Below are 27043 nucleotides of genomic sequence, written 5' to 3' on the forward strand. Positions count from 1 at the left end.
TTTCTTTTAAGATTTATTTATTTATTTCATGTATGTGGGTACACTTCACTGTCTTCAGACACACCAGAACAGGGCATCAGGTCCCATTACAGATGGTTGTGAGCCACCATGTGGTTGCTGGGAAATGAACTCAGGACCTCTGGAAGAGCAGTCAGGGCTCTTAATCACTGAGCCATCTCTCCAGCTCCTGGTCCCACTTTTCTATGTGTTATTGAAACAAAACCTGAGTTCTTCTGGGTAGGCTCTTCAGGGAGGGATCATTTGACATTTGTGCTTTAGAAGGATCTGGGCCGGTCTTCTGTGGAGGATGTGGGGGCATGACTCATACAACTGGCCTGAGAGCCTTGATCCTGCAACCTCGCCAGCTTACCTTAAGACCAGGGCTTAATCTTCAGCATTTGGCCAAGTCTCTCACTCCAGCTTTCCCGGGGAGCCTGCGGCGAGTGACTTAAGTCTGGAGAAAGCTTAACAGTGCTTCTATGTAGCATTAGGTCAACTAATTAGCTAATCCTGGGAGTGCATTTTGGCCTAGTCTTGTGCTGGGAGCTCTTTCAGATGCCACCTGGGAACCTGGAGGGGACTTTGTCTAGTTCCTTCTGTTGTGGGGTATCCACCAGAAGGACTGCTTGGACATGGGGTTAAGACAATAGAAAGTCCCAGCATAGCACTGAGCCTTTCTTAGGGTGAGCTTTTAAGCACAAAAATCTATGTCCATACATAGGGATTGACATACTTTGGTTAACAAGAACACTTTGCCAGAACTAGAGAAGTCAAAAAGCAAGGTCAGTACATTTAGAGACTTTCCCAGAGCTGGACTTTGATGGATTAGGTTTTAGTTTTCATTTTTGGCAGGTGCTTGCTGCCTAAGTGCTGAACTTCACAGCATAAATGGTACTTCCAGCATGGAGACAGCTGTGCTAAGGTCTGGGGACCTACTAAAGTCTGGGGCCCTGCTACATTCCCCACTGGTCTTAGTGAGTGAGTCAAATCATGGACTCATCCTGTTTTAGTTTGAGATGCAGGGCCTCACTGTTAATCCTATCAGAATGAGCATTGAAGGCTCAGGCAATGAGGATAGCAGAGTCATTAGCCAGAGGCACCAGGAGAAGAGAAACTAGCATTAATTATGTCCCCAGCCATAGCAAGACTGTCTCTAATTACTCCTGATCAGTTAGCACAGAGACAACACTTTTCTCCCCAAACCACACCATTTCCTTTATTTCATGAGAAGTCTAAGCGTCTCCAATTTTGTTGGGACTATTTCTTCAAGGGAATCTAACTTGCTATAATTCTGAAATGGAAACTTTTAATACCTCTAGGTCCTGATCAACCTGTCTGGTTAGTTTGGAAAGTATCAGAAGAGGTGCATTTAGTCATTGATACATACTCACCAAGTGCTCTCAGAGACCCAGTAATATTGCCGCTACTCAAATGAATTAGCTAACCCACTAGGCAGAATAGCAGACATCCGAATAAACAGAAGTACCTCGGTTAAAGGTTTTGGATATTAAACAAGTTTGAGCCCCTTATAAGTCCTCTGACATTCGTTTGGGCTGTCCCCAGTCACAATGAGTTTTGTCAGTTAACAGGGCTGGCCATCTGGTTTGTTCTTGTCTGTGTGTAGTACAGGGGCTGGGTGTCTGAGCATAACCAGCAGTCCTGGCTGATTTCACTTGGGAATGACTAATCTCTATCCCCAGGGATATAGAATCTGCTTCCCTGGGATTTTTCCTGTTTCCCAAAGGCCAGCATCTTTTAAAGGAATTTTTCAGGAAGCCTCAGTTTTACAACCCCCATTTTCACAGTGGAAACTCCCTTGTTTCTGGCAACTAGGGGGCCCAGCCTCAGGACATGTATAGAATTGTAAATTCTGTATTCCTGTCTCAAAAGATAAATTCCCACATCTTTCCTTTCCTCCATACAAGCAAACACTTAAAGTGTGCATCAGCAGGTAAAGGCCCATGTGGAATACAGGTTGCTGGTCTGTAGTCACACTAGCTAATTAATGCCTTCCCTGTATCTGTCTTCCTCAGTGTTCAGCAGGCCTGAGGGCTGTGGGGCTTAGACCATAACCCTGTCTTCACATCCGTAATGTAAAACATAATTCCAGGGGAGGCAGAGAGGCAGGCAGAAGAGGAGCCTCAGGCCCCAGGGAACCTTACTTTCAATGGGTTCGCAGTCCAGAGACAGTCCGTTTGGCATCAGTGTCTGTGACGTCTGCTTTCTCTATGTGGGTGTGGTGGGTGCGTGGTGTAAGTCAGCTACCTTCACAGCTATAGGAGTCGCAAGAATCACCTTGTAGGGTCCCTTTCAGATTAGTTCCAGTGCCCCTTTGACTACTTGCTTGACCCAGATGGTATCACTGGACTATGATAAGGTTTAGAAACTGGTGGTAAACTCAGGGTTGGGTGTGTCTCTCAGATAGTTTAACGATGGCCTGTATGGAAGACTGGAGCACCTACAATGGCCTGGGAAAGGAATGATTACAGATTTTTGCCAATTGCTGGTTTCTGAGCAGGGGAAGTAGTCGGGGGGGGACACATAATCTCATATGAGGGTGAATACCTTCATAAGTGGGGTGCAGTGGGCTGAAGCCAAGCAGAGGAGGGAGACCCACCATCCTTTGTTCGACTCTAATGGAAGTCTGGTTACAGATGCTTTTAAATGTCCTCCTTATTCTTTTTACCAGGACAGAACTCTGAGGTCTGTATGCACAATGAAGTTTTAAAGCTTTAGCTATCAAGTGAGAGGTTTTGACTATGACAGCCAGGCCATTGTCAGACCCTATTGCTAAGCGGAGGCAAAATCTGGTGACTGGTTTCTGCAGGAGCTTCTTAGCTACTATTTGAACAGTTTCAGTTCAGGTGGGGGAACACTTCTACCCATCCTGAAACAGTATCTCTAAAAACTAACAAGTACTTTTTTCCTCCCCCTCTCCCCCCCACCCCCCAGCGGGCCGGATCTTGGTAAAATCAGTTTACCCAGAGTTCACTGGGGTGTTGGTGTCTCATTTGGACCCCTTCCTGGGTAAAGGAACAGTAACCTAGCATCTGGCTGAGGTGTCCTGCCCTAGGCTTTAGGCTGCACAATGTAGGGATGACATACCTCGGTCTGAGCAGCTCAGAAAGCTTTGTGGGCCCCCAGATGACAGCCTGGAGAGGATTAGTTCCTGCCAGTTGTTTCTGAGAGGACAATTTTCCCCCTCTATTGCCCTCCATCGGTTTGAGCTGTCTATGTCTTTTTACCGTGGAGTCTCGTGCAAAACCTGAGTTCTTCTGGGTAGGCTCTTCAGGGAGGGATCACTTGACATTTGTGCTTTAGAAGGATCCGTGCTGTTCTTCTGTGGAGGATGTGGGGGCATGACTCATACAACTGGCCTGAGAGCCTTAGCCCTGGCCCCTGGCCAACTTACCTTAAGACCAGGGCTTAATCTCCAGCATTTGGCCAAGTCTCTCACTCCAGCTTTCCCAGGGAGCCTGCGGCGAGTGACTTAAGTCTGGAGAAAGCTTCACAGTGCTTCTATGTAGGGTGGTATACCCTCCGAATATCACTAGGCCAGAATATCACTTATCTTAGGGCTGTTTTTTGGGAGGCCAGGTCAGCAGCCTGGCAACCCAGGAAGGGAAGCCAAAGAGCCTCTAGGGGTGAGAAGACGTATTAATATCCTTTTTCCCAGCGGCAAGGAAACCTTCTTTCTCTATAGATCACACTGTGGGCTTATTCAATAGTAAGAACATACTGTACATGGGTGGTCCATGGATAAATGGTCAGCTTTCCTTTTCCCTGTCTGAGAGCCTAGCTCAGACCAAGTACCTGACTTGGGCAGAAGTTGATTTGGCTAAAGTTTCTATTGCAGCTCTCAATCCCTGGTCTCATCTTCCATCTCCTGACAGCATGGGTGAGCAGCTGCACCGTCAGGCAAGAGAGGAGTCAAATTGATGGTGGTAGGTTTCTTATCCTGGACTCAGGGGTGACCAGGAGTAGGTCACACAGTCTTTAGACAAGCCAGTGTTCAGTTGCTCCTCCTCCTGCGAGGGCCTCAAGGGTGTCGTGGGGGGCTGTGAGTGTAAAGTCTTGCCCCAGAGTTGACTTGTTTGCTGTTCTCTTTCATTAAACCAGAAGTAGCCACCCCAGCTTCCAGGCAGGCAAAAGACACGCATTCCCTCTAACCAGAGACATGCGCACAGGGTAACCTTGTTTAAAATAACCTTGTTTAAAATACAACCAATTTATCAGAACTGTGGTTTAAAGAAGGATACGTTACAGGAAGTGGAATGGCCGGATTTACTCCCGGGATGTTTCTGCTTGCTAAAACTGGAACTCTCTCTCTCTCTCTCTCTCTCTCTCTCTCTCTCTTTTTATTACTTTCTAAGACAAATGAAAACAAAAGCAAAAAACCCTGTGTGGCAGAGAATTTGGATGCCACACAGAAAGAATTGCAAGTGAACCTCCACGTCTCCATCAGTCGCCCCACAACACCCACAACCCAAGTTCCCCGGTAGTCATGCCCACCCGAGTCCAGATTCCCACCTGTCTCCGGGGCCTGAAGCGATATTTACTTTTCTCTCTTCAAAGCAGACCCCGAAGGGCAGGTGTCAGGTCGAGATCTTCCTACAGCAGAAGGCATTGCTTTCTTCTCCTCTTGGAATTTACTCACTGACGAAACCAGGTTGTTTGTGTGTGGGTTTTCCCCACAGTCTGGAACCTGCTGATTGCATCTAGAACTGGAACAGGTAAAAAGCATCCCACAGGCCATGCAGGCCTGGCTGACCAGGAGCTCCAGGCCTACAGCCTGCTTTCCTTTTTACCACTTGTGGAATGCTGTCATTCTTATCTCTTGCTGTCCTCTGTGGCTGCTGCATGGCACCTGGAGACAGGGACAAACAGGGCCTCAGGCTGACTGTGTACAGGACAGGAGTCACCATGCAGAAACACGTGAGCTGCCACTGCTGCCACTGCCGCCACTTGACCTGTGATGCCTTCTCTCCTCTACCCAGTCCCCCACCCTTAGACAGGGTCTTGATGTGGAGCTAGAATTTGCTGTGTAGCCCAGATCTCCTGTCTCAGCCTTCCACAAGCCAGGGCTGCAGGTCTGTATCACTCTGGGCTGGGCACCAATGCCTCTAGGTCTGTTAATTCACACGTGCACATACACATTCACACACACTCGAGTGTGCACGTACGTACAACATAGTTATCATTTTATAGTTCGGAGTCTATACTTTTGAACACCAAATGTCAATTTATAGACTCTTTTGAATCCTTTGACCTGGATAGAAAATTGATTTTTCTCTGGTGAAATGAATGCCAAAGAAGCCAGGGTGTCATCAGGAAAGTGAACTATTGAGGTGGGGACACCACAGGACCTCTTGTTCTGGACTGTTCCTCCCTTTCTCCCAGCCTTTCTGTCTCTTGCTTGTCTCTTTGTCTCTCTCTCTGTCTCTCCCCTCCCTTGCCCTCCCCCTTTCTATTTCCCAGGTAAGGCCACCTGCAGAAAGAGAGCCTTAAGCCACTCTCCTCTGACCTGTGGGTCATCCCCACTCCCTGCCATCCCCTTCCCCACTCTCCACAATATCTCCTGCAAGTTTCAACCACTGAAAGAAACAGAAATCTTTCACAAAAGAACTTTCCCTGAAAGCTGGGGTGAGGCAAGGGCAAGCTCTTATCTTGGTCCCTGGGGGCAGCCATTAGCCTGCCTTTGCCCTGCAGGTAGCTGGAGAGAGCCTGGAGCCCTGGCTGGGAGGAGCACAGGTCTGGTATGGCGGTAGTGGCCACCCTCAGGGCTGCAAGCATGCTTGTTCCTTAAAGGAGCAAAGCCAGAAGTGCTCTACTTTATGACCTATAAATCCCTAAGTACACAGCACAGGAGGATGCTGGGAGCCAAGCCTTCCAAGAAATGGTTCCTCTGGCACCAGGATCCTTAGCACCAGGATTCTTGGGTTCAAATCTTCACTTTACTGTACGACTGGAGAAAGCCACGTGTGGTCTCTTGAAACAGAGCCAATGTTCTTCCTTAAGATTTTTGAGGGGAAAATGAAAAAAGAAAAAGGTATTTGAACCATCTATAGGGGAGTAAGGCCCTTTTGTGTACATTCAGGGCTATTTTTGTTTAGTGTAGCACTGTATCAGGGGAGGGGTGAGGAGTACTGGGTAGGGTGGTTGGGTACGCTGGAACTATGGCATTCCTTGAGCTGATTTGTACGTGAGCTTTGAATGGACTGTTCTGGAGCAGAGCCTCAGGTGTGAGGCCATAAAAGCAGCAGAGGTGGACAGAGGTGCTGGGTGGAGCTCTGGTCCCACTGGAATGGAGCCGCCCTGGGTGAAGGTGGGGCAGAGGAGATAGTTTTCTGCAGCAGGGGCAGAAGGTGCTAATGAGGAGCTGAGGAGGTCCCGGGCCTGAACACAGAACTCCTACTATCTATAGTTCAGTTGAAAAGACTGAGGCCTGGCCTTAAGGGCTGGGCTTGAAGAGACCCCAGAAGTAAACCAGAGGGGCCGGAGACCGGGAATGGTTAAGTCTGAGTTGGTTCACCTTGGAGTGTGAGATGCTGAGGGCTGTCTAAATTGGAGATGCCCCGGGGGTCGGCTTAGAGCGAGGGACAGCTCAATGGTTACAAGTGCTTGCTGACCAGAGTTCTGTTCCCAGCACCCACACCAGGCGGCTCACACACACTTGTAACTCCAGCTACAGAGGCTCCGATGTCTTCCTCTGGCTTCTGCTGACACACACATGCATGAACATATACACAGACACATAAATACATACTAAAATAACTCTTTGCAATTTATTATTTCTTCATGTGTACGAGTGCTTCGTCGTGTGTATTTGTCTATGTACCCTGTGCATGCAGCACTCGTAGAGGCTGTATGAGGGCACAGGCTCTGTTGGAACTGGAGCTACAGACAGTTGTGAGCTGCCATGTCGATGCTGGGAGTTGAACCTGGGTCCTCTCTACAAGAGCAGCAAGTGCGGCAAGTGTCACATCTTCGGTCCCCACCCCCACCCCACCCCCACCTTTTCTCCCACCCAGACAGGGTTTCTCTGTGTAGTCCTGGCTATCCTTGCTCTGTAGACCAGGCTGGCCTCGAACTTAAAGATCCACCTGTCTCTGCCTCCAAGTGCTGGGATTAAAGGTGTGTGCTACCACTATCACCACCACCACTGCTACCATTATCACCACTGTCACCAGAATTCCCACCTAAGGAATGTTTAAGGAAACATTAGTCATGAGTTGGCAAGGTTTGACTCAGATCTATTGTTTGGTTGAATTGCTCCTGTGTTCCTTCTGGGTTCTCTCTCTCTTGTTCTCCCTCCCTCCGTCTCTCTGTCACACTCTGGCATTCTCTGTCTCTGTCACCCTGTCTCTGTCTCTCTCTGTGCATCTGGGTGAATTTCTCAAAAGTTACAGATTTTGGCCTTTTCTAACCCAGAGGTTTTAGGAGCTTTGAATTCATATTCTGATCTGGCAACAGTAACCGAGACCTGACCCCTCGGAAGTTCAGGAAGAGAAGTTCTCTTCCCTGCTATACCTGCTGTTTCTCCAACCCTAAAGCAGTGTCAGATGCCTGTCTTTATCCTCACAGGCTGCGCTCTGAGTTCACACCGATATCAAGTGTAATCAAATAAGTGTACTCAGAGAGCCATTGTTTCCCTGTGCTCCACCTGTGTACAGGAGCAGCCTGCAGCCTGCAGTGCTGTGAATGGTGCCCGGGCTTCCGTGTCTGGACAGGACTTTGCAGCGAGTGTTTGAGTTGTCCAGGGCGTGGGGTGACTGCATCCAGCAACTCGGGACTCTTCCCAGTACAAAGATCTGAAAGACCTTTGCCCCAGACACTTCACCGAGAGGGGATGATTTGGTCAAGCGTCTATTCCCAGAGAAGCTGCCAATCAAACAGTAGACAATGTCTCGCCGCACCCCCAAAGTACAGCTTCGTAAGGATCCATAGCGACCTCTAAGATTAAAAAAAAGTCCAGACAAAGCATTATGAGACAAAAAACCTCCAATAAAACCATACTTTTCCTTGTGTATTGTGATTTCTGCTTTTGTGTTTTTATGGGATTTCTGTGTGTGTGCGCGTGAATGTATGTGTCTCTGGGTCTACCTGTGTTTCTTGTGCTTTTTCTTATTCTGTTTTTATTTTATCTTATTTTACTTCATTACTGTGATAACTTTTTTAGATACCTGTTTGTTTTCTAACAAGAGAAAGACTGGGTGTGGATTTGGGGGTGGGTATATGGATGGGTAGGATCTGGGAGGAGTTGAGGAAGGTGAAACCGTCATTAGAATATATTGTATGAAAAAAATATTTTCAACATTCCCGTCCCCATCCCTAAAAAAGAATTTAGAGCAAAGATGGAGACATGGCTCAGCAGCTAAGAGCACTTGCTGTTCTTGTAGAGGTCTGGGCTTTGTTCCCAGCATCCACAGGACAACTGTCTGAGACTCTAGTTTCAGGGGATCCAATGCCCTCTTCTGACCTCCAAAGGTATCAAGCACATAAATAGTAAACACATATGCAACAAACTCTCATATATGCCACACTTTTAAAATAATTAAGAATAATCTTTTAAAAAAAATCATAGGAAAGGCCAGTGTGATATCATTCAGGAACTAGTTTTGTGGCAATCTGGCCCGACCAAACTGAAGGACTTTTAGAAAATGTACAAGAAACCTGAGAACTACTTGGAATTCTCAGAAGAGTCCCAGAAACACACAGAGGTGGCCCGAGTACACGATGACCAGACTGTGGCAGCCACACTGTAACCATCAAGAGACAAGTCAGAGACACTGAAGCATGCTGAAGGAGAGGAGACAGGGAAGAGGCTGCGTCTGGTGGCGTTGCGGGAACACTGAAACGATGCAGCAGGAGCTAACAACCATCCTTGTAAGGCTGTGCAACCAAAACCCGATTCGAGTCCAAAAGAAAAGGCAAGGAGAGCCACACGCAATCCAGTTTCCCTTCTTGAGTGTGAAGAGAAGAGCGAGGCAGACAAAGGCTGTGAGACACAAGGCTGTGGTACAGGCTCTAAGTGTCTGTTCCTAGTAGGAACAGGCAGCAGGAATGCGGACGACACTCTCCGGGGCCCTCAGCTCAGGGATCCGGAGAGCTGGAAATTGGAACTGTAAACTTTGTGGGTAAGACCATCACATAGATGAGCTTAGCAGAGCTGGCTGTAAGAACAAGGCCAAAGGCGAGCTGTGAGATTCCTGAGAGAGCACAGAGGAGCTAGAGGGGTCGGAGGGAAACCAGCATGGGAAGAGGTCAGAGAAGCCAAAAGAACGGAGGCCACAGGAAGGCAAGTAGGAGGGATGCAGCCCAGCCTTGTGAGCCTGTCTGTGCTCTGGGCTGACTTCCTTTCCGGTATCCTGTAGGCAAGTGTTCCCAGGTCCACCCAATTTTTTTCTTTAAAAAAATATTTTACATTAGTTTTTTTGTTTGTTTGTTTGTTTTTGTTTGTTTTGGAGACATGCCCCTGGCTGTCCCAGGGTTGACACACTCTGTAGACTAGACTGGTCTCAAACTCACAGAGATCTCTGTTTCCTGAGTTCTGTGGTTAAAGGCATGACCCCACCCTTCCTTGCTTATATTAGTTATTTTTAAAGGTTTAAAAAATTATATTTATAAGTGTTCTGCTGGAGTGTGTATGTGTACCAGATATATGCCTGGGATCCTCAGCGGTCCAAAGTGGATGTTAGAGTCCCTGGGGTGGAGGTCCAAATAACCGTGGTCTACCTTCTGAGTCCTGGGAACTCTGATCTGTTGCAAAAATAACTAGTGCTCTTAGTCATTGGGCTTTTTATCCCCAGCCCCTTTATTTATCTATTTATGTGCATGCGATCATATGTGTATGCAAGTGTGTCACAATGTGTGTGTGGAGGTCAGAGGTCAACCCACAGGAGCTGACTCTTCCCTTGTGTGTGTTGGTCCTCAGAATTGAATTCATTTTGTCAGCCTTGATGGCCAGCCACCTCGCCATCCCCTGCATTCTCCTCTGTGTGTATAACCAAATCTCAGGTCTTTTTCAGGAATGCCCTTATCCGATATCTTCAGAAACAATCAAAATGCCTTATAACAAAATATGACTTGTGCAGTCCTAGAAATTTCTTCCTTTTTTGGTTTTGCCTGCTCTTTGCCTAGTCAGTTTAACAAATGACATCATCGGGAGTTTTTATCTAACCAGAGTTGGAGCGCTTAAGCCCGTTCTCACTAGAAAATGGAGCTGCCGGGACCAGTTCCAGCTTGCCCACTATCTGATGATAGGAACAAGGGATAGAGTTTCTCTCTCTCTCCAGCAAGACAATTGAAATGGAGTTGTCTGGTGTATAAAGTCTAGAGGATTCATGACACGTTACAGGTTGGGGTCTATACTGTGCCCTAAAGGCTTTGTGCCCAAACTTGAATGTGGTGGTGGGAATTTTAGGCTATAGTTCCATGCTGGGGCTGCAACTGAGAAGGGTTCACTGGGACCTGGCTCTCTCCCTCTCCCTCTCCCTCTCCCTCTCCCTCTCCCTCTCCCTCTCCCTCTCCCTCTCCCTCTCCCTCTCCCTCTCCCTCTCCCTCTCCCTCTCCCTCTCCCTCTCCCTCTCCCTCTCCCTCTCCCTCTCCCTCTCCCTCTCCCTCTCCCTCTCCCTCTCCCTCTCCCTCTCCCTCTCCCCTCCCCCTTCCCCTCCCCCTCCCCCTCTCACCCTCTCCCCCTCTCCCCTTCTCCCCTCCCTCCTCCCCTCTCCCTCTCTTCCCCTCTCCCTCTCTTCCCTTCTCCCCTCCCTCTTCCCCTCTTCCTCTCTTCCCCTCTCCCTTCCCTCTCTCTGTCCATGGGTCAACCATGACACTAACAGATTAGTTCAGACTACCTTCTCTACCATTGTACTCTACTTAACTGTATATCCAGAAACAACAGAGCCCAGTGATCATGGACTGAAACCATGAGCCACCTTCTTAAGTATTTTGTCATAGCGATAGAGGGCTAACCCAACACATCCTGCCAATCTTTCATTCCTTCCCGGTGCTGCAGGCTACCCACTCTGCTCCAGTCACAGCACAAACTGATATCTGAAGTATCTATCTAGTTAAGAGTAGGGTGAGAGGAAATGAAGTCCCGAGTGCTAAGACACGGGAGACAGTGTCAGGGCTAATTGAAACACAGTTCCTTTGTGTTTTTCATTGTTGTTGGTTTGTTTCTATGAGACAGATTCTTCCAATGAGGCCCTGGCTTGCTTGGAAATGTCTATACAAACCAGGCTGACCTCAAACTTACTGCAGTCCTCCTGCCTCTGTCTCTCAAGTATTGGAAGAGGTATGCAGCACATGTCAGCTTCTGGTTTTGTTTTTGGATCTAGGGTCTTACTATGTAGACTAGACTGACCTCAAACTCTGCAAAGTCCAGTCTGGCCTGGAACTCATGATTTTTCTGCCTCAGTTTCCCAAGTATTGAGAGTATAGATGTACACTGTCACACCGGGCTACTGTTACAAACTTCAAAGCGTGGAGTCTTTAGGCCTGGCATAGGCATGTTTATAGCACTCTGTAATGTGTGTGTGTGTACGCCAGCCACGGGGTCCCTACACTTCCAGCACTTGGGAGGCTAAGATACGGAGATTCTTACAAGTGCGAGGGCAGCAGTGGCTACACAGCAAGTTCTAGGTCAGCATGGGCTGTAGAGTGAGACCCTGCTTCAGGAAACCAGAAGCAAATACAAAGGTATGCTTATAAATGAATGGGGTGACAGCCTTACCACTAACCCCCTTAGGAGCGATGATGTAAGGAACAATCCTAACTGAGAAATGCCCAGCTGTGGCCATACAACATCCCCAAGTGATCATTAAGCTATAGCCAGACAGATTTAGCAGGAGAAATGTCGGTCAGACATCCAATACCCATTCAGTGGGAGTGAAATCAACACAAGAGGACTATCTCTTTATCACATGAACTTCAAAGCTAAGGTAAGGAGTCTTGAGCCACGTTTTACCAACATCTGTCTATTTCTGAGCTGCTGATTAAATGGGTGGTGTACTGAAGAGGAGAGGGCACCTTTTCTGGAATCTGAGTTAGGTGTTAAAGTCCAAAGGAGCAGGTGAGGGGGATCTTGGACCTGGACCCTAAGCCACAGCCACTTAGGAGGAAGAAGCTTTCCTTAACACACAGACTCCAAAGTCCCCGGCACTCTGTCTGCCTCGGCAACGGGGTGAACTGGGTTTGTAACCTGCACATCCAGTCTTGCTAGATGAGTTCTTCATGGAGAAAGTGGGCCTGTTTTCTGGAGCAAGGGCAGGCAGGGCTCCCTGGAGAGGCACTCTGATGAATGGAACTCACCAGGCTGACCTCCCAACTCTGAGTCCCATGCAAAGGTGAGAAGACTTCCACAAGCGAGATCCAAAAACGCACTTCAGAGCGTATGAGACGAGAACCACTCCCAGTGTGGCCTCCACACTCAACCAGCCTTCATTTGTGCCACTGAACCTTACAGCCATTGCCCATGATGTAACTGATGTAAACCCTCATGTATGTCAGAAGACAGGGGAGATGGGTTTACACTGCAAAGTAGGACCCTTCTCAGGGTGCCATTAATTGAAACCTAGATTTTTTTGCTGGACATCTAAAGTGACCAGCTCCCTGAGATACTGATATGTGTGTGTGTGCGCGCGCGTGCATGTATGTATGTATGTATGTATGTATGTATGTATGTATGCATGTATGTATGTATGTATGCATGTATGTATTTTGCAGTCCTAGAGAGGGGTTGCACTTTTGGGTTGGATGCCATGAAAGTATGCTCTGGAAGCATCATTAGGCAACCCAAGGGGCTTTGGAAGTAACCTGAGGCATTCTCACAGAACAGACCTTGCCGAGTTGATGCTGAGCTCTGACACAGCAGGGCTTTGCAGCATGAGTGACACTTTCAGCACCAGAATGATGGTTTGTGGTAAAGATGAAGCCCTGAGAGCTTAATATTGATGAATTCTATTAAGATATTGAGGAGGGGCCTGGAAAGATGGCTTAGCAGTCAAGAGCACTCCTTGTTCTTGCAGAGGACTGGGTTTAGTTTCCAGTGACCACATGGTGGCTCACAACCATCCACAAGGCCAGTTCTAGAGGACCCAGCATCCTTTACTGTGCCCGTACCAGGCATGCACATGATATACTCACATACGTGCAGGCAAATCATTCATGTATGTGAAATAAAATAGATGTTAAGGAGGTGACTTGCTGAAAACTTATTGTTTATTCACATTTTCATTGCCCAAACTGGTGTGGTGCACACCTTAATCCCAGCACTCCAGAGGCAGGGGCAGGTGGATTTCTGTGAATGCAAGGTCAGCCTGATCTATAAAGTGAGTTCCAGAACAGCCAGGGCTACACAGAGCAACCATGCCTCAGAAAACAGAACACAAATGAACAAAAATGTTGTTTCCCATTTCCCTCGTTTAGGGCACAGTGCCCTCTCTTGCAGGGGCTTGCAGGTTTGTTTTTTGTTTGTTTGTTTGTTTGGTTTTTTTGTTTTTTTCTGAAGCCACATGGAAATTCCGTTCGTCATTTTAGTTCCAAACAAAATTCTCTTAAAGAAGCACATCTATTTACATTGCACCATCTCTCGAAGAACCGTTTTAAAAGGACTCTAAAGATCTGATAGGTGGCCTTAGTTCTGTATTGTCACAGAACAGAAGAACAAGGGTTCGGGAACTGTTTAGTTAGAATCCTGGTTTCTGGTTTCTTGAAGGGTTGTTTGAGGCTCTAAAGCTCTGGCTGCAGCTGGGATCTACCTCCACCCGAGCTCTTCACAGACCTGAGTTCTTTGCCTCAGGGATCTCTCCATGAAACCTCATGAGCCGCTGACTGCATCCAGATGGAGAGATCTAAGCAGGAGCAAAGCAGGATGTGTTTCCTATTCCTGTCCGAGTCGGGGAACACAGTCTACACGTGTGGGTGTAAGTTGGCTGGAGCTGCCCGTAGCAACCCGAGGAATTCTCACTGATCTCCACTTGGGCACAACTAACTGAATTTGTGACTTCATCCAGAAAGAATTTCAGGGCAAGATGGCATGAAGGAGCTGGAATTTATTCAAGGGGTTTAAGAGGTTCTCAGGGAAAGCATAAGACGGATCCAAGACCAGGGTTGTGAGCCTCTCAAGAGGGACTCTTGTAACAGTAGCATATATGTAGTAGTATATATGAAGTATGTAACAATGGCACATGTGGTTTGGGGGCTTTCAAGTCACACCTCAGATGGCTCCTAAGAAACTTTCTCCCCACTCTTTCCCTCTTTTTCTAGTAAGAGTATACGGTCGCCCTGAGGGTGTGTGGATTATAATCTGATAAAATAAAACTATGAGCCCAAGGGTTGCCAGAGGGAGTTAAGATGGGTGCTTTATTATAAATGGGGTTTCTTGTCAGGTTCCTTGAAAATTGTAGGCTTACGTCTGGGAAAGGAGAACAAACCATATACACTCAGGCTGTAAGTATGGTTTGTTGTTATCTTAACATTCTCACTTGAAATTTCTCCACACAAAGGAATATGGTCTCTGTAGGCAACTTTCCCAGGGGCTGCTGACTGTGCTGGGATTCATGCACTTCTTCCTCCCTTCATTCTAACGTGGCTTCCAGGGATCGAATCCCTGGTCCCAATGCTCACAAGGCAAGCACTTTACTGGCCAAGCCATCTGCCCACAGGTCGGTGCCAGAATTCTTGACGCCCAGCCGATGATAGACTTGAGCCCGACTTTGGGGTGAAGGATTTTCTTCCTGCTCTCTTTTCCTTAACTTTCCCCCCTTAACCTACCTCAAGGGGATCACACGAAGTCAGAACACCAGGAGGAGGGATCGCAGGGCATCTTTTTGAAGGTTAGCTACCACTGAGACCTTGTTTCAGCATTCTGGCCAAAGGAGGGGTGTGCTTTTAGTTGGTGGTAGCTAGTCCTGACAACGGACACAAGCTGAGGCTTGGATCTGGCACGGGTGACTGCCACTCGCCTGTATACACGTTGCGTGCTTGTTTCTACACAGCCAGTGTGACTGGTCGGGATCCAGATCAAGAGTTGTTCACTCCCTGCAGCCAATGGGTACACTAGGCCAGTTAATAGGCTTTTGTGTTTTATTTGTTAGGCATTTGTATAAGAGACCTGTATTATTTTCAGATAATTTTTTAAGACACTTTCTAGTCACGTTTGCAATGCCTAGGGAATTTTTAATTTTTAAAAATGTGTATATCAATGTTTAAAGATTTGTTTTTATTTTATGTGTAGGAATGTTTTGCCTGTATGGGTCCATGTGTGCCTGCTGCCCTTGGAAATCAGAAGAATGAGCCTGGAACTCGAGTTATAGACAGCATGAGGCACCGTGTCAGTGCTAGGACCCAAGCTTGGTCCTCTGCAAGAGCAGCCAGTGCTCTTGACTGTCGGGCTATCTCTCCAGCCCTTCTGTTAATATTTTAAAAGTTATTCTTTATCTGATCGTGCCAGTGACAACAGAGTAGTGACCAGCAATGGCCAGCAGTGGCCAGCAGTGGCCAGCAGTGACCAGCCTTTCTAGTACTAATCCTCCCTATGCTCAATGCCCTTAAAGCCAGTTCTCTTCCTTAGGTAGAATAATTCAATAGTTTGTTAGCTTTTTCTCATGCTGACAAGATTTTGTGGGGTGTGTATGTGTGTTTGTATATATGTGTGTATGTGTTTGTGGTGTGTGTGTATCTGTGTGTATGTGTTTGTGGTGTGTGTTTGTGTATATGTATGCATGTGTGTATGTGTATGTTTGTGATGTGTGTGTGTGTGTCTACTTTTGAGCACGGGAGTCAGAGGAGGGTGTTAGACACCTGAGATCTGGAGTCACAGATGTGTGGGGATACTCACTTGGTTAGGTACTGGAAGCCCAGCTCTCTTCCTGAGGACTGAGCAGCCAGCACTCATCTTTCCAGCCCCTTCTTTCCCTTGTTGGGTTCACTTTCAAGCATTGTACTCAAAAGAGAATTCTCCAGGTGGGGCAGTTGGCTCTGCAGTTAAGAGCACTGGCTGTCCTAGCAGACGACCCAGTTCAGGTCCCAGCACCCACATAGTGGCTCACAACTGTCAGTAACTCCAAGTTCCCAAGGACCCAACTCCTCTTTGGCCTCCTAGCCACACCACACACCTGCACCATACACATTAAATAAGCAATTCATAGACAAATAAACAAATAAAATAGAATTTAATAATCTCAAGCTTGTGAATTTCATCCATCTCCATCCTCTCTAGTCCCCAGTCATCTTTCTTTTAAACTTCTTCACTCACTTCCATTTCCTCCTTCTTTGGACACTAACTGTGATGTAGAATTGGGCGTTTTAGCTCTGAGTGTCCAGAGTCATGCATCGATGAAAGGAGTACACATTGAGACAACAACGGCTCTTCTGTGCATTTGTCACCAGTGTGCCTGTGTCCCCAGGGTGACAGAGCCTTGTTGAACCCTGGTGTTACCTTTGTTTCTTAATGTTTTCTGGCAATCTCAGACTGGGGCTGGGTTTCTTTTTCTTTTTCTTTTTTTTTAATTAGGTATTTTCTTCATTTACATTTCCAATGCTATCCCAAAAGTACCCCCATACCCCCCCCACTCCCCTCTCCCCCAACTCCCACTTCTTGGCCCTGGTGTTCCCCTGTACTGAGGCATATAAAGTTTGCATGACCAATGGGCCTCTCTTTCCACGGATGGCCAACTAGGCCATCTTCTGATACATATGCAGCTAGAAACACGAGCTCTGGGGGTGAGGGTGGGGGTACTGGTTAGTTCATAATGTTGTTCCACCTATAGGGTTTCAGATCCCTTTAGCTCCTTGGGTACTTTCTCTAGCTCCTCCACTGGGGGCCCTGTGATCCATCCAATAGCTGACTGTGAGCATCCACTTCTGTGTTTGCTAGGCCCCGGCATAGCCTCACAAGAGACAGCTATATCAGGGTCCTTTCAGCAAAATCTTGCTAGTGTATGCAATGGTGTCAGCGTTTGGAGGCTGATTATGGGATGGAGACAAAGTTTGGAGCTGAGACGAAAGGATGGACCATCTAGAGACTGCCATACCCAGGGCTGGTTTATAAGCCCCTGCTAACAGTCAGTGTTTTATGGGCTCAAATCCAAGAGCATTCTTGAGAGGGCGCTCAGATGCAGTTTCAGAACTTGACACTAAGGGGCAGCACACACCAAAGGAAACCTTTATGTCTCACTGGCCTCAGAAACAGGAACCTGCCTAGCTTTGCAAGTCCAGCATGGGGAAGTCAAGCTCTTAGTTCTTAAATCCATTTCACCCTTTGCTACCTTTTCTATTACAAGTCTTACCTGTCACTTGAGTTTTCCAAATAAAGAGTCCTGTGGTTGAATACGATTTGAACACAGTGTTGCTGAGAGTCATGCACACCACACTGTTTACCCACTTTTGTGCACCTGTAGCTTCGGTGCACTTTCAATGCAAACTCAAACTGTATTTCATCGAAATAACCCCCTCTCCCTTTGGTAAGCAAAGTTTTAATGCAGAATAAAGGCGATTAATTATTTGGACAAGTAACCTAGACAAAGTCCAGTTTCTTGGGAGACCACAGATCCCTTCCCTAGTTCATTGTCTATGTATCATGGCTAGTGGGTTCTCTCTCCCTCTCTCTCCTCTCTCTCCTTTCTCTCTCTCTCCCCTTTCTCTTTTCTCTCCCCTCCCTTCTCTCCCTCTCTCAACTTTCCCTCTCTCTCTCTTTCCCTCTCTCCCTCTTCCTTTCCCTGCTCCAATCTTCTCCCTCTCCTTTTCAACTCCCCCTTCTAAAATAAGTATTTTATAGCCCAGGCTTGTCTTAAATTCACCATGTGGCTCAGGATGACCTTAGATTTACCATCCTCCTGCCTCAGCTCCTAAGAGTGGGGGATTGCAGTTATCAGTCACACAGGTGGCTCATAGCATGTCGGTCTGAGCACTTCCACATGCCTAATTTCATGCTAAGTATTGTAAAATACAAAGATGGACCAGGCATATTGGAGCTTAGGATCCAGGTACTCATTCCAAGTGTGGAGAACGTGTGGCAGCAATTACAGGAATGTTCCCAAAGCACTGTGCTAAAAGAGAGGAGGAGGTTCCCTGGGAGGAGTGGGGAGTTGGAGAAAGTGCAGGCAAGTAGCTGGAAGAGGTGGCATTTGCCTTCAGTCGTCAGTGAGTAGGTGGGACACCGTCAAGGCAGGAGAGACCAGCATTTCTCTGGGTTGTAGGCAGGGACAGAGCTGAGATGAGAGAGTGATGATTCCCTTGTAATTAACTGTGACAGCAGAATGGGGACCCGACTGCAGGAGCACAGACAGTCTGCACTGAGTACCTCCGGGTCTGAAGGTGGCAAGGACTGGCAAGGAGTGGGCATTTAAACGGTGACAGGAGCTGGCGTGAAAAGTGGACCAAGATTGTCCAAGAGGAGCAAGAGGTGGGACCGAGGGAAGGTGTTTTAGTCTGATGCTAATCAAGTTTGAAAAGCTTATGGGACTCTTCAGCAAAAAGGGGTCCGGGTGGAAGCTGGACAGATTATCCTGTTGCTTAGCAGACATCTGGGCTAAAGATTTCGGGATTATAGAAGTGTCCAAGAATATCCCGGGAACAACATTTCAGAGCGGGAGTGTAAGAGAGCTTTCAAAATGGAGGGAAGGTGGCCACAAAGCCTTGGGGACAGTCTTAGCAGGAGAGCAGAACCTAAAGAAGACACCAGTGCTCTTCGAATTTAACACAGTCCAGGAAACATAACAGTAGGATTGGCTTCCAGACAAGATTCTCCCCGCTGCCACACCTGGGGAGTCAACTCAAGCCCTCTGTCCCCCTCCTTAGCTTGATTTATGTGAGAATCCTCCTACACAGTTCTATGTATGAAGCTTTTCTGTCCTCCACAGACACCAGGTAATGTATCCCTCTACGTGATAAGCCTAAGATCGGTGTTAATCATATAAACCAGGAAGACTTACGCTCAACCACCTTCTTCTGCCTTGTCACCCGTTATGTGGCCCAGGTACTAATTGAGTCCTTAGTGATTCATTAGGAAGACACAAGATTGAGAGTGTGAACATGCATGTGTGCCACACACTCTGGTCAAGTCAGCTTGACAGGCTGAGGCTTGGAAACTACTCACAAGGCAAAAGAGTTTCATGGAAACTCACTCCTGGAGTCTGGTGTTCTCTCTAACCCATACCTTAATTTTCCATTCCCGAGTTAGTCTAGTGTATGGATCCACATGCTCTCTTTTAGTATTATCCTATTATAAGTGCCTTTTAAGATTGAATTCTGACATAGCTAAAGCCTTCACCAGTGTTCCAACAGTCCTAGAAAGTCCTTGAGCAAGACCATGGACTTGGAAATTCAGTAAGAATGTTGCTATTCAGTGACATTCAGAATTGCCTCTGGTACTACACTATCACTTTGAATAAAAGCTAGGTCACTACCCTACACAGGAATTTACCATCACCAAGGAAGAAGGAAGTTTCAGACCTAAGGAGAAACCAGAGTAGATACTTAGAACTATAGATAGCTGAGTTACACCCATACACACGTATTTACAATGGCCTAAGGGAAAGGTGGACTATACAGTAGACTAAATAGGAACTATGGCAAGGGCACGAAACCCTTGACTCTGGCTTCTAAGATTAAGTGAATCTTAGGTGGAGCCCTTGTTGATCCCAGTTGTTAACAATGAATTCTATCCCAGGCAGTTCCTGTTAGACCTTCTGTGTTTGCATTCCTCTGTTTTATGTAAGAATCCAGTAACCTCTTTGTACCTTGCTGGTGTGTCACCCAACTTCCTTATTGTCTTCTGTATAAAAAGTTTGATGCTCGATTTGATATTACATTCAGATTCTACACAACCTCTCCTGTGTGCATCTGTCTGTCATCTCATCCAACACTTTGCCCACCCGCTACTAAAGACCCGTTCCACGCAGACAAAGGGGCCCAGAGGGTCTGTGGCACATGTGCACACACACATGCACACATGTTCTCACTCTTTGTCTCTTTCTCTTTCTTTCTTTCTTTCTTTCTCTCTCTCTCTCTCTTTCTCCCTCTCTTATTTTGTTCTTTTATGAATTTCAATATCAGGTCTCCCTTTAACACAAGCCAGTCTGGGACTCACTATATCTCAGTCTGGCCTCAAACTCATGGTCTTCCTACTTCAAATTTTGAGGAGCTGGGGTAACAGACAGTAGCCCCCACTCTCAGCTACATGGATTCTTCATCGCAGGGCATGTGCCCAGGCAGCTTCTAGTGTTTCCATTTCTGACAGTGAGAACTCCATCGGGTCTGCCGTCGTCTGTAGAGCCTGCTCCCTTGACCTTGCAAGAGCATTGCTGAGGAGAGTCTAGGTTTGCAACAGTGTTTCTTCTTTGCTCCTTTATTTTTAGACTCCATTCTGGTCATCAACTTCCTAGCAACAAGCTGTACCCATATTCCCACAGGAGCAGAGCAGAGGGCTTTCCCTTCCCATTCTGCTCTTCTCCTCTCTAACACCCACTCCCCTTCCTCCATGGCCCTCGGGGCAGCAGCACACACCTGTTCATTCTGCTGATTAAAAACAGACTCAGAGGCATCCCCAGTTGAGTCTCTGGTCTCTGATAATTGTCACTCGTTGGGAACAGGTGTGCCAGGTGGAAACCCAGGGATCGGCAACTGTGAACATCTGTAGACAGCCACATCTTGCTGAACAGGTAGGAAGTAAAGAATTTTCCTTTTCTTTTGCTCTATTTATTTATTTATTTTTCGTTTCTGTGTTCTAACAGAACTCTGGGCCTGTTTGGTTGCAAAACTGTGAACCATTGGAGGTCCTCAGGTCGCAGGAATGGGAATAGGGGTGGAGTAAGAACACCTGCAGTGGTCTCGTAGCTTGCTCTAAAATAAGCAGAACACCGTCTTTAGTGGAGCATTATTAGAGTTTAAGAACTGTCGCCGGTGTATTCTGTTTTCAGGAAAGAGCTGACGGGTCCCCATCTGCTTTCTTTGAGCGAGTGCCTTCCCCCTGGTTTGGCTTCCTGCTCCAGGAGTGATCCACTCCACTGTCAGCATGCCCACCCAGCTGGAGATGGCTATGGACACCATGATTCGCATCTTCCACCGGTACTCTTGCAAGGAGGGGGACAGGTTCAAGCTCAACAAGGGGGAGCTGAAGATGCTGTTACAGCGAGAACTCACAGAGTTCCTCACAGTGAGTCTGTCTTTCTGCCTCATCTGCTGGTGCATAGAGAGGGGATGGCTTTGGGGACAGGTGTTCTGAACATTCTGTCCATCATTTGCCTCAAGACCCTAAGGTGCTGGGGAAGTAGATCCTGGAGATCTTGTTTTCTGCATACACTGGCAGGAGCCGCTTTCCTTTCCACTGTCTAAAGCTCCAGGTATAGCTAGCCATTATTAATTATAATGATAGCCCTAGGTATGACCAGCCACATCTTTTATTGTTGCACCAGAATATTGAATGTTGGATAAAAACAAAACAAACAAACCTCAATGTAATTGTCAACACTTGGAGATCCTAACGATAGCGGTAAGGAAAATGGCTCCTGGATAGTTCTTTTTCTGTGTTTCAGACACTGTCCTAAGTGCAGTTATGAGATAAAATAGTTTATACCCCATATCATACTTGGGTCACACTTAGTGAAAAATGCACGCTGTTTAATCTGAAATTCAGATTTATTCAGGTGTCCAGTACTTTTACTGGCCTTATCCAGCCAACTTGGTACTAAGCACCTTCAAATGAGTTAGAGCACCTCCATGCCATGTTGGCAAAGACTATTCTTTCTACGGGATAAATTAGGGAATTCTGAAATGTTACATGATTGCTCCAAAGTCTACTGATGGTAGATGGTAGAGCCACTCGTTGTCCCCTTTGACTTTGAAGCGTCTGTTTATATGTCACCCAACTATCCTGAGGTGTCCTGGTCCTCTGCCTGTGTCACTGCGCTGTCTTCCAGTGTCCTGGTGTTTTTCCCGTGGTCTCCAGTAAATGCATTTCTAGCATCCATAATTCACTTGAATGTGTTTCCTTTGGTTTTCTGGCCCTGTGGGGTTGAGCTGGTTTCTGTGGTCCTAAGGCAGGGGTTTAGACTCTAGGCTGACTTGGATTGTCTTGTAAAGAGATGTTGGGGATTGTCTGTAGGAGAATGAAAACTTGCATGCAAACAGAAGGAAGATGTGACTTCAGTTGTCATGACCCTCCAGGCCCCCAAGTTAGAAACTTTCTTTTTCTTTTTAGTGCCAAAAGGATCCCCAGTTGGTGGATAAGATAATGCAGGACCTGGACGCCAATAAGGACAACGAAGTGGATTTTAATGAGTTTGTGGTCATGGTGGCAGCTCTGACGGTTGCGTGTAACGATTACTTTGTAGAGCAACTGAAGAAGAAAGGCAAATAAAGATGGCTAGTACGCTAGCAGATGGCAGAAACAGATCCAAAGTCTGTACCTTCTGTGGGTCTATGTCCTTACCATTTACAGACTGTGATGTGACTTACATATGTTATAGACGTACACTTATTAGCAATAAGTTATGTTAACCTTGATATACTGACATCACACAATTATTTATTCCAGGTCTTAGGCCCTGTTTAAAACTTTCCCACATTGTTATGACTTATTTTTCAAATAGAGAGCACCCACAAATTCAGCCACTTATAAAAGGAAGTGTCATGGGGCAGATTGCTCTTGGCCTGGTACACAGTCTGCCTTTCTCCACACAGCAGAACTCTGTTTATGCAGGCTGTATGGGACCAGCTAAAATACTTTATTTCCTAATACGTTGTACAGCTTGGGGAGCTAGTCTTACCAGGCAACCTGGACTAAGGAAGCAGAAGCCTGCTAGGAATCTCTGGGAATGGTTTGCTGGCTCTGTTAGAGGCTTTATGCCTTCTGCCTTCCACCTGTTACTTCTTTCATTTTCTTCCTTTTGTTTCTTCTTCTTCTTCTTCTTCTTCTTCTTCTTCTTCTTCTTCTTCTTCTTCTTCTTCTTCTTCTTCTTCTTCTTCTTCTTCTTCTTCTTCTTCCAAGACAGGGTTTCTCTGTGTAGCCCTGGCTGTCCTGAAACTCACTCTGTAGACCAGGCTGGCCTCAAACTCAGAAATCTGCCTGCCTCTGCCTCCCAAATGGGGTTAAAGGCGTGCACCATCCCTGCCCGGCTCATTTTCTTTCCATTGGAATGTCCACATGAGGCTTGAAGTGGAGTTCCCATCTGGCCCTGAAGGGCAGTGGAGAACAATGTCTGAGGAAGGGGTTGTCTGTTGGACACAGCTCTCACCTCATAGGGAGACAGGAGAAGAGCCAGGAGGGTGTGGTGCCTTGGGAGCTAGTGAAGGAAGCCTTTAAAGAAAAAAGGGTGAGATCTCAGAGGAGTGGAGCAAGAAGAGAAGGCAGGATGGGTGGTTTGACCAGCAAGGCAGAGTTCATCATGAGGTCAGTGCTGTTGAGAGAAGGCCTATTTGGATTAGGAAATGGTCTCAGTCTCTGGCCCACAAGTAGGTTTTCAATATGTATTTCTATGACAAAGCCCAGGAAGGAATGTGCCAGCCAGTGATATTCTAGATCAAAGATCTGCTATGTTTTGGTTTTGTTTCCTTCAAATCAGTTTTAAGTGAGAGTTTGGGGAGATTTTAGCAGGAGGGCAAAGGACTCCAGAGAAGAAATCTGTGCTCTGCAGTTCACTTACCTCTGTCTTTCAAAGGGATACAAGGAGGTGAACAGAGTCGAGCATGCATGTGGCGTGTGTAGGTTCTTTTCTTTTTCTTTTTTCCTTTTTAAAAGATTGAAGGCAAACACTTTATACACTAGAGGTTGTTTTGCTGTGTCCACGGAGGCATGAGGATTCCATTTCAATTTGATCTGAACTTTACATGTTCTGAAGTAGCTCACTGAATCGTGAAAAGTAAACCCGGAGTTGGCTTGCTGTTCTATTCTTGGAAGGATGTTCTCCAAACAGCGGTGGAAATGGGAAAACAATGTTCATGTCATGGTGTTTCTGAGAATCAATCAAAAGGAGGGAGAAGCAATTTATGCCTCAAGTTAGATTTCAAATGAGTAAGAATCGCACAGTGTACCAAAAGTCCCTCTCAAGCAAACAAGCCTTTTTCTTTCCTATGCCCCAACCCTTTGGCTGGCTACACAAATATAATTTTGTAGGAGGCAAAATTACTTAGTGCCTATATCTAGGACATTCATCTCTCTCTCTCTCTCTCTTTTTTTAAATAAACTTGAAGTTTAAACACATTTACAAGCTGTCTCTGAATGGGTGTCTGCTGCTGTTCGTTATCTGCTGAGGTCATTACCCAGAGCAGTTTATAGGAGATAACCGCCTGAGTCTGGTTTATCTGGAGCTCTGGTTTTGAAAGGCTGTGCTAGAACGCTGGGGATGGGGGTCAAGAAAGGCTTTCCAGGGGCAGAGATGTAAGCCATGTGTTTGATATGGAAAACACGAGGAGTGTTTTTAAAGAATGAGAAACAGAGACGGCAGTGGGCTTGGGTTAGCAGGGGTGGTTTGAGAGTGTGCCAGTTCTAGGGTATCCGAGGGTCTAGGGTGTGGGCAGGCAGGAGAGTTAGGTAGCAGGTGCTATTTGCAATTTGCTTTTAAATGGCCTTCTTAAAAGGTTTGAATCTTTGCAGCAGGGGTGTAGAGTCCTTTATACTACTTTGGAATATAGATCTCTGAGCCAGGCCTAGTGGTTCACACATGTAATATCAGCAATAGGGAGTCTGAAGCAGGAGAATCATTTTCTTGTTGTTGTTGTTTCAAAAATAAAAGCAAGAGGTAAATAGATGACAGATAGATGAAAGACAGCCAGACAGTCAGCCAGACAGATGGATCGCTGATGTGCCTCAGCGCCCTGCCCCAATATTCTAACTTACTTCAGTAAGGCCTAGGCATCAGCAGGCAGTTGGATTTTCAGCCAGTGTTAAAACCCAGTTCAAGGGCTGAAGGATGATGGCTCAGCGTTTACAAGTGCTTGATGCTCTTCTCAAGGACTTAGGTTTGGTTTCCAGTACCCGTGCTAAGTGGCTCACAACTGCCTACCACTCAGCTCCAGGGTATCTGACACACTCTTCTAGAAGGCTTCCATAGGCACCCATAAGTATGTGGCTTGCACGCGTGTGCACACACACACACATACACGCGCGAGTGCAAATAAAAAGCTATAAAGGCTTATCTACTAGACACTTTGCAGTAAATGCACTTGGACATCAAGTTGTCTACTGACTGCAGTGTCCCACCTTCCAGCCCTGCTATCTAACAGAGTCCTGCTTCTCTAGCCTAAGGCTGCATTTATCCCTAATGTGCTAGTGTCCCCTTAGCCCTGGCTTTCTCCTCCCCAATGTCCTTATGTTGCCTGATTTCCTCCAAAGGAAATATGACTGAGCAAGAACTGTTCCCGAATTCCTAAACCGCTCTTCTATGCTGCCATCCAAACGTCTCCCCATTTATTTTACAGTCTGAACTGTTTCTATTAGCAATATCTATTAGTTTACAGAAAGGCAGACCGTCAGGCTCTTTCCTGACAGCCAGGGAAGATGATCAGATGTTCACGTGCCCTAAAACCGGAGCATCTGACTTTCCTAGAGACCTCTCAGGCAGGCGCTGATCTCAGTGATGGAAGCCATTCACTATTCAAGTGGGTTTTTCAAACTTCATGTTTGCGTGTGTGCATGAGCACATACATGCGGGTGTACGCATGTAGTGCAGAGGACAATGTGCAGGTGTCGGTTCTTCTTTCCATGCGGATGCTGGAATCAAACTCAGATCATCAGGCTTGCTCCACAGACATTTTGCTATCCCTAATATGGACTCTAAATAGTTAGAATTTGATACGATCTCAATTTGGCTAAAAGAAATACTGTAACACAAGAGCTGGCAAGATAGCTCAGATGGCAAAGGCCAGTATGTATACTCATGCTACTACTTAAATGCAAAGATATTTTTTAGAGTACTGCGGTGTGAGTTTTAAAAGGAAATCTTAAGGAAAATGTTGACTACACATTGAACTTATTGGAAGTACATCAGATCAAAACTTGTGGGATGCAGTTCAAGAACCCCTAAAAGAAAAGCTTATGCATATTCACATACATACACACATATGTACACACACACACACACACACACACTGATAGGGGCTTTTGAGAGTGATCAGTAGGTAAAATGCCTGCCATGCATGAGGGCCTGAGTTTGGATTCCCAGAGCCCATGTAAATCTGGACTTAGTAATGTACAGCTGTACCCACAGTGCTTCTATGGTAAGATCAGGGTAGAAACTCAAGAAGCTCATGGGTCAGATATTCTGGTGTTTGCAGTAACAAACAAAAGAGATCCTGTCTTAAACAAAGAAGATAGTAAGTAAGGACTAATACCCAAGGTTGTCCTCTGACAGCACACACATGCCATACCATGTTGAATGTCCATATTCACACTCCCACTCCCCACATACACAGAAATTTAAAAGGTCATCATATTGGAAAAAGGAGACTCTTAAATTAGTATTTCTTACAATTTCATATGAGAAGTTTATTTATGTATTTCAACTATCAGTAGAATTTCAAAATATAACACACATGAATTGCCAGCCTCACTTTAATATTTATTTTATGTGTGTTTATGTGTGCCTGAGAGAGAGAGAGAGAGAGAGAGAGAGAGAGAGAGAGAGAGAGAGAGAGAGAGAGAGAGAGAGAGAGAGAATCATGTGCACATGGGAGTCTTTGGAAGTCAGAAAAGTCATTGGGTCCCTGGAACTGGAGTTACAGATGGTTAGATCAACCATGTGGGTGTTGGGGATTGAACCCAGGTCCCCTGCAAGAGCAGTGGGTGTTATTAACCACGGATCCATCCCTCTAGTATGTTCAGCATTAGTTTTAATTAGCAGCTTCTCTACACTATTCACAGACAGAATGATTCTGAGTACCAAGCTGTGTTGGTTTACTGATATTAGGCAGCATAAGAAAGGGATGATGGGGTTGGAGAGATGGCTTAGCGGTTAAGAGCAATGTCTGTCCTTCCAAAAGTCCTAAGTTCAAGCCATAGCAATTCATGGTGCTCACGACCATCTGTAATGGTATCTAATACCCT

General features: G+C 46.4%; 1 protein-coding gene across 1 annotated transcript; it reads left to right on the forward strand.

Annotated features, from left to right (window-relative positions):
* The first annotated feature begins 20380 nt into the window (after positions 1 to 20380).
* Positions 20381 to 24202, forward strand: S100z (S100 calcium binding protein Z). The gene is made up of 3 exons (XM_021181037.2): positions 20381 to 20663; positions 20922 to 21157; positions 22202 to 24202. The coding sequence occupies exons 2-3, from the start codon at positions 21017 to 21019 to the stop codon at positions 22358 to 22360; spliced, it is 300 nt and encodes a 99-aa protein (XP_021036696.1). The 5' UTR covers positions 20381 to 20663; positions 20922 to 21016; the 3' UTR covers positions 22361 to 24202.
* The last annotated feature ends 2841 nt before the right edge of the window (positions 24203 to 27043 follow it).

Source organism: Mus caroli, unplaced genomic scaffold (assembly GCF_978045245.1).
Source record: "Mus caroli unplaced genomic scaffold, Mus_caroli_1 scaffold_15, whole genome shotgun sequence".
NCBI classification, from domain to species: domain Eukaryota; kingdom Metazoa; phylum Chordata; class Mammalia; order Rodentia; family Muridae; genus Mus; species Mus caroli.

What these genes read in the sequence shown, in the direction of transcription:
- S100z (XM_021181037.2), top strand. Translation starts at nt 21,017, where the DNA reads ATGCCCACCCAGCTGGAGATGGCTATGGACACCATGATTCGCATCTTC. An exon ending in AACTCACAGAGTTCCTCACA is followed by an intron (nt 21,158 to 22,201) that starts GTGAGTCTGTCT and finishes TTTTCTTTTTAG; the next exon opens with TGCCAAAAGGATCCCCAGTT.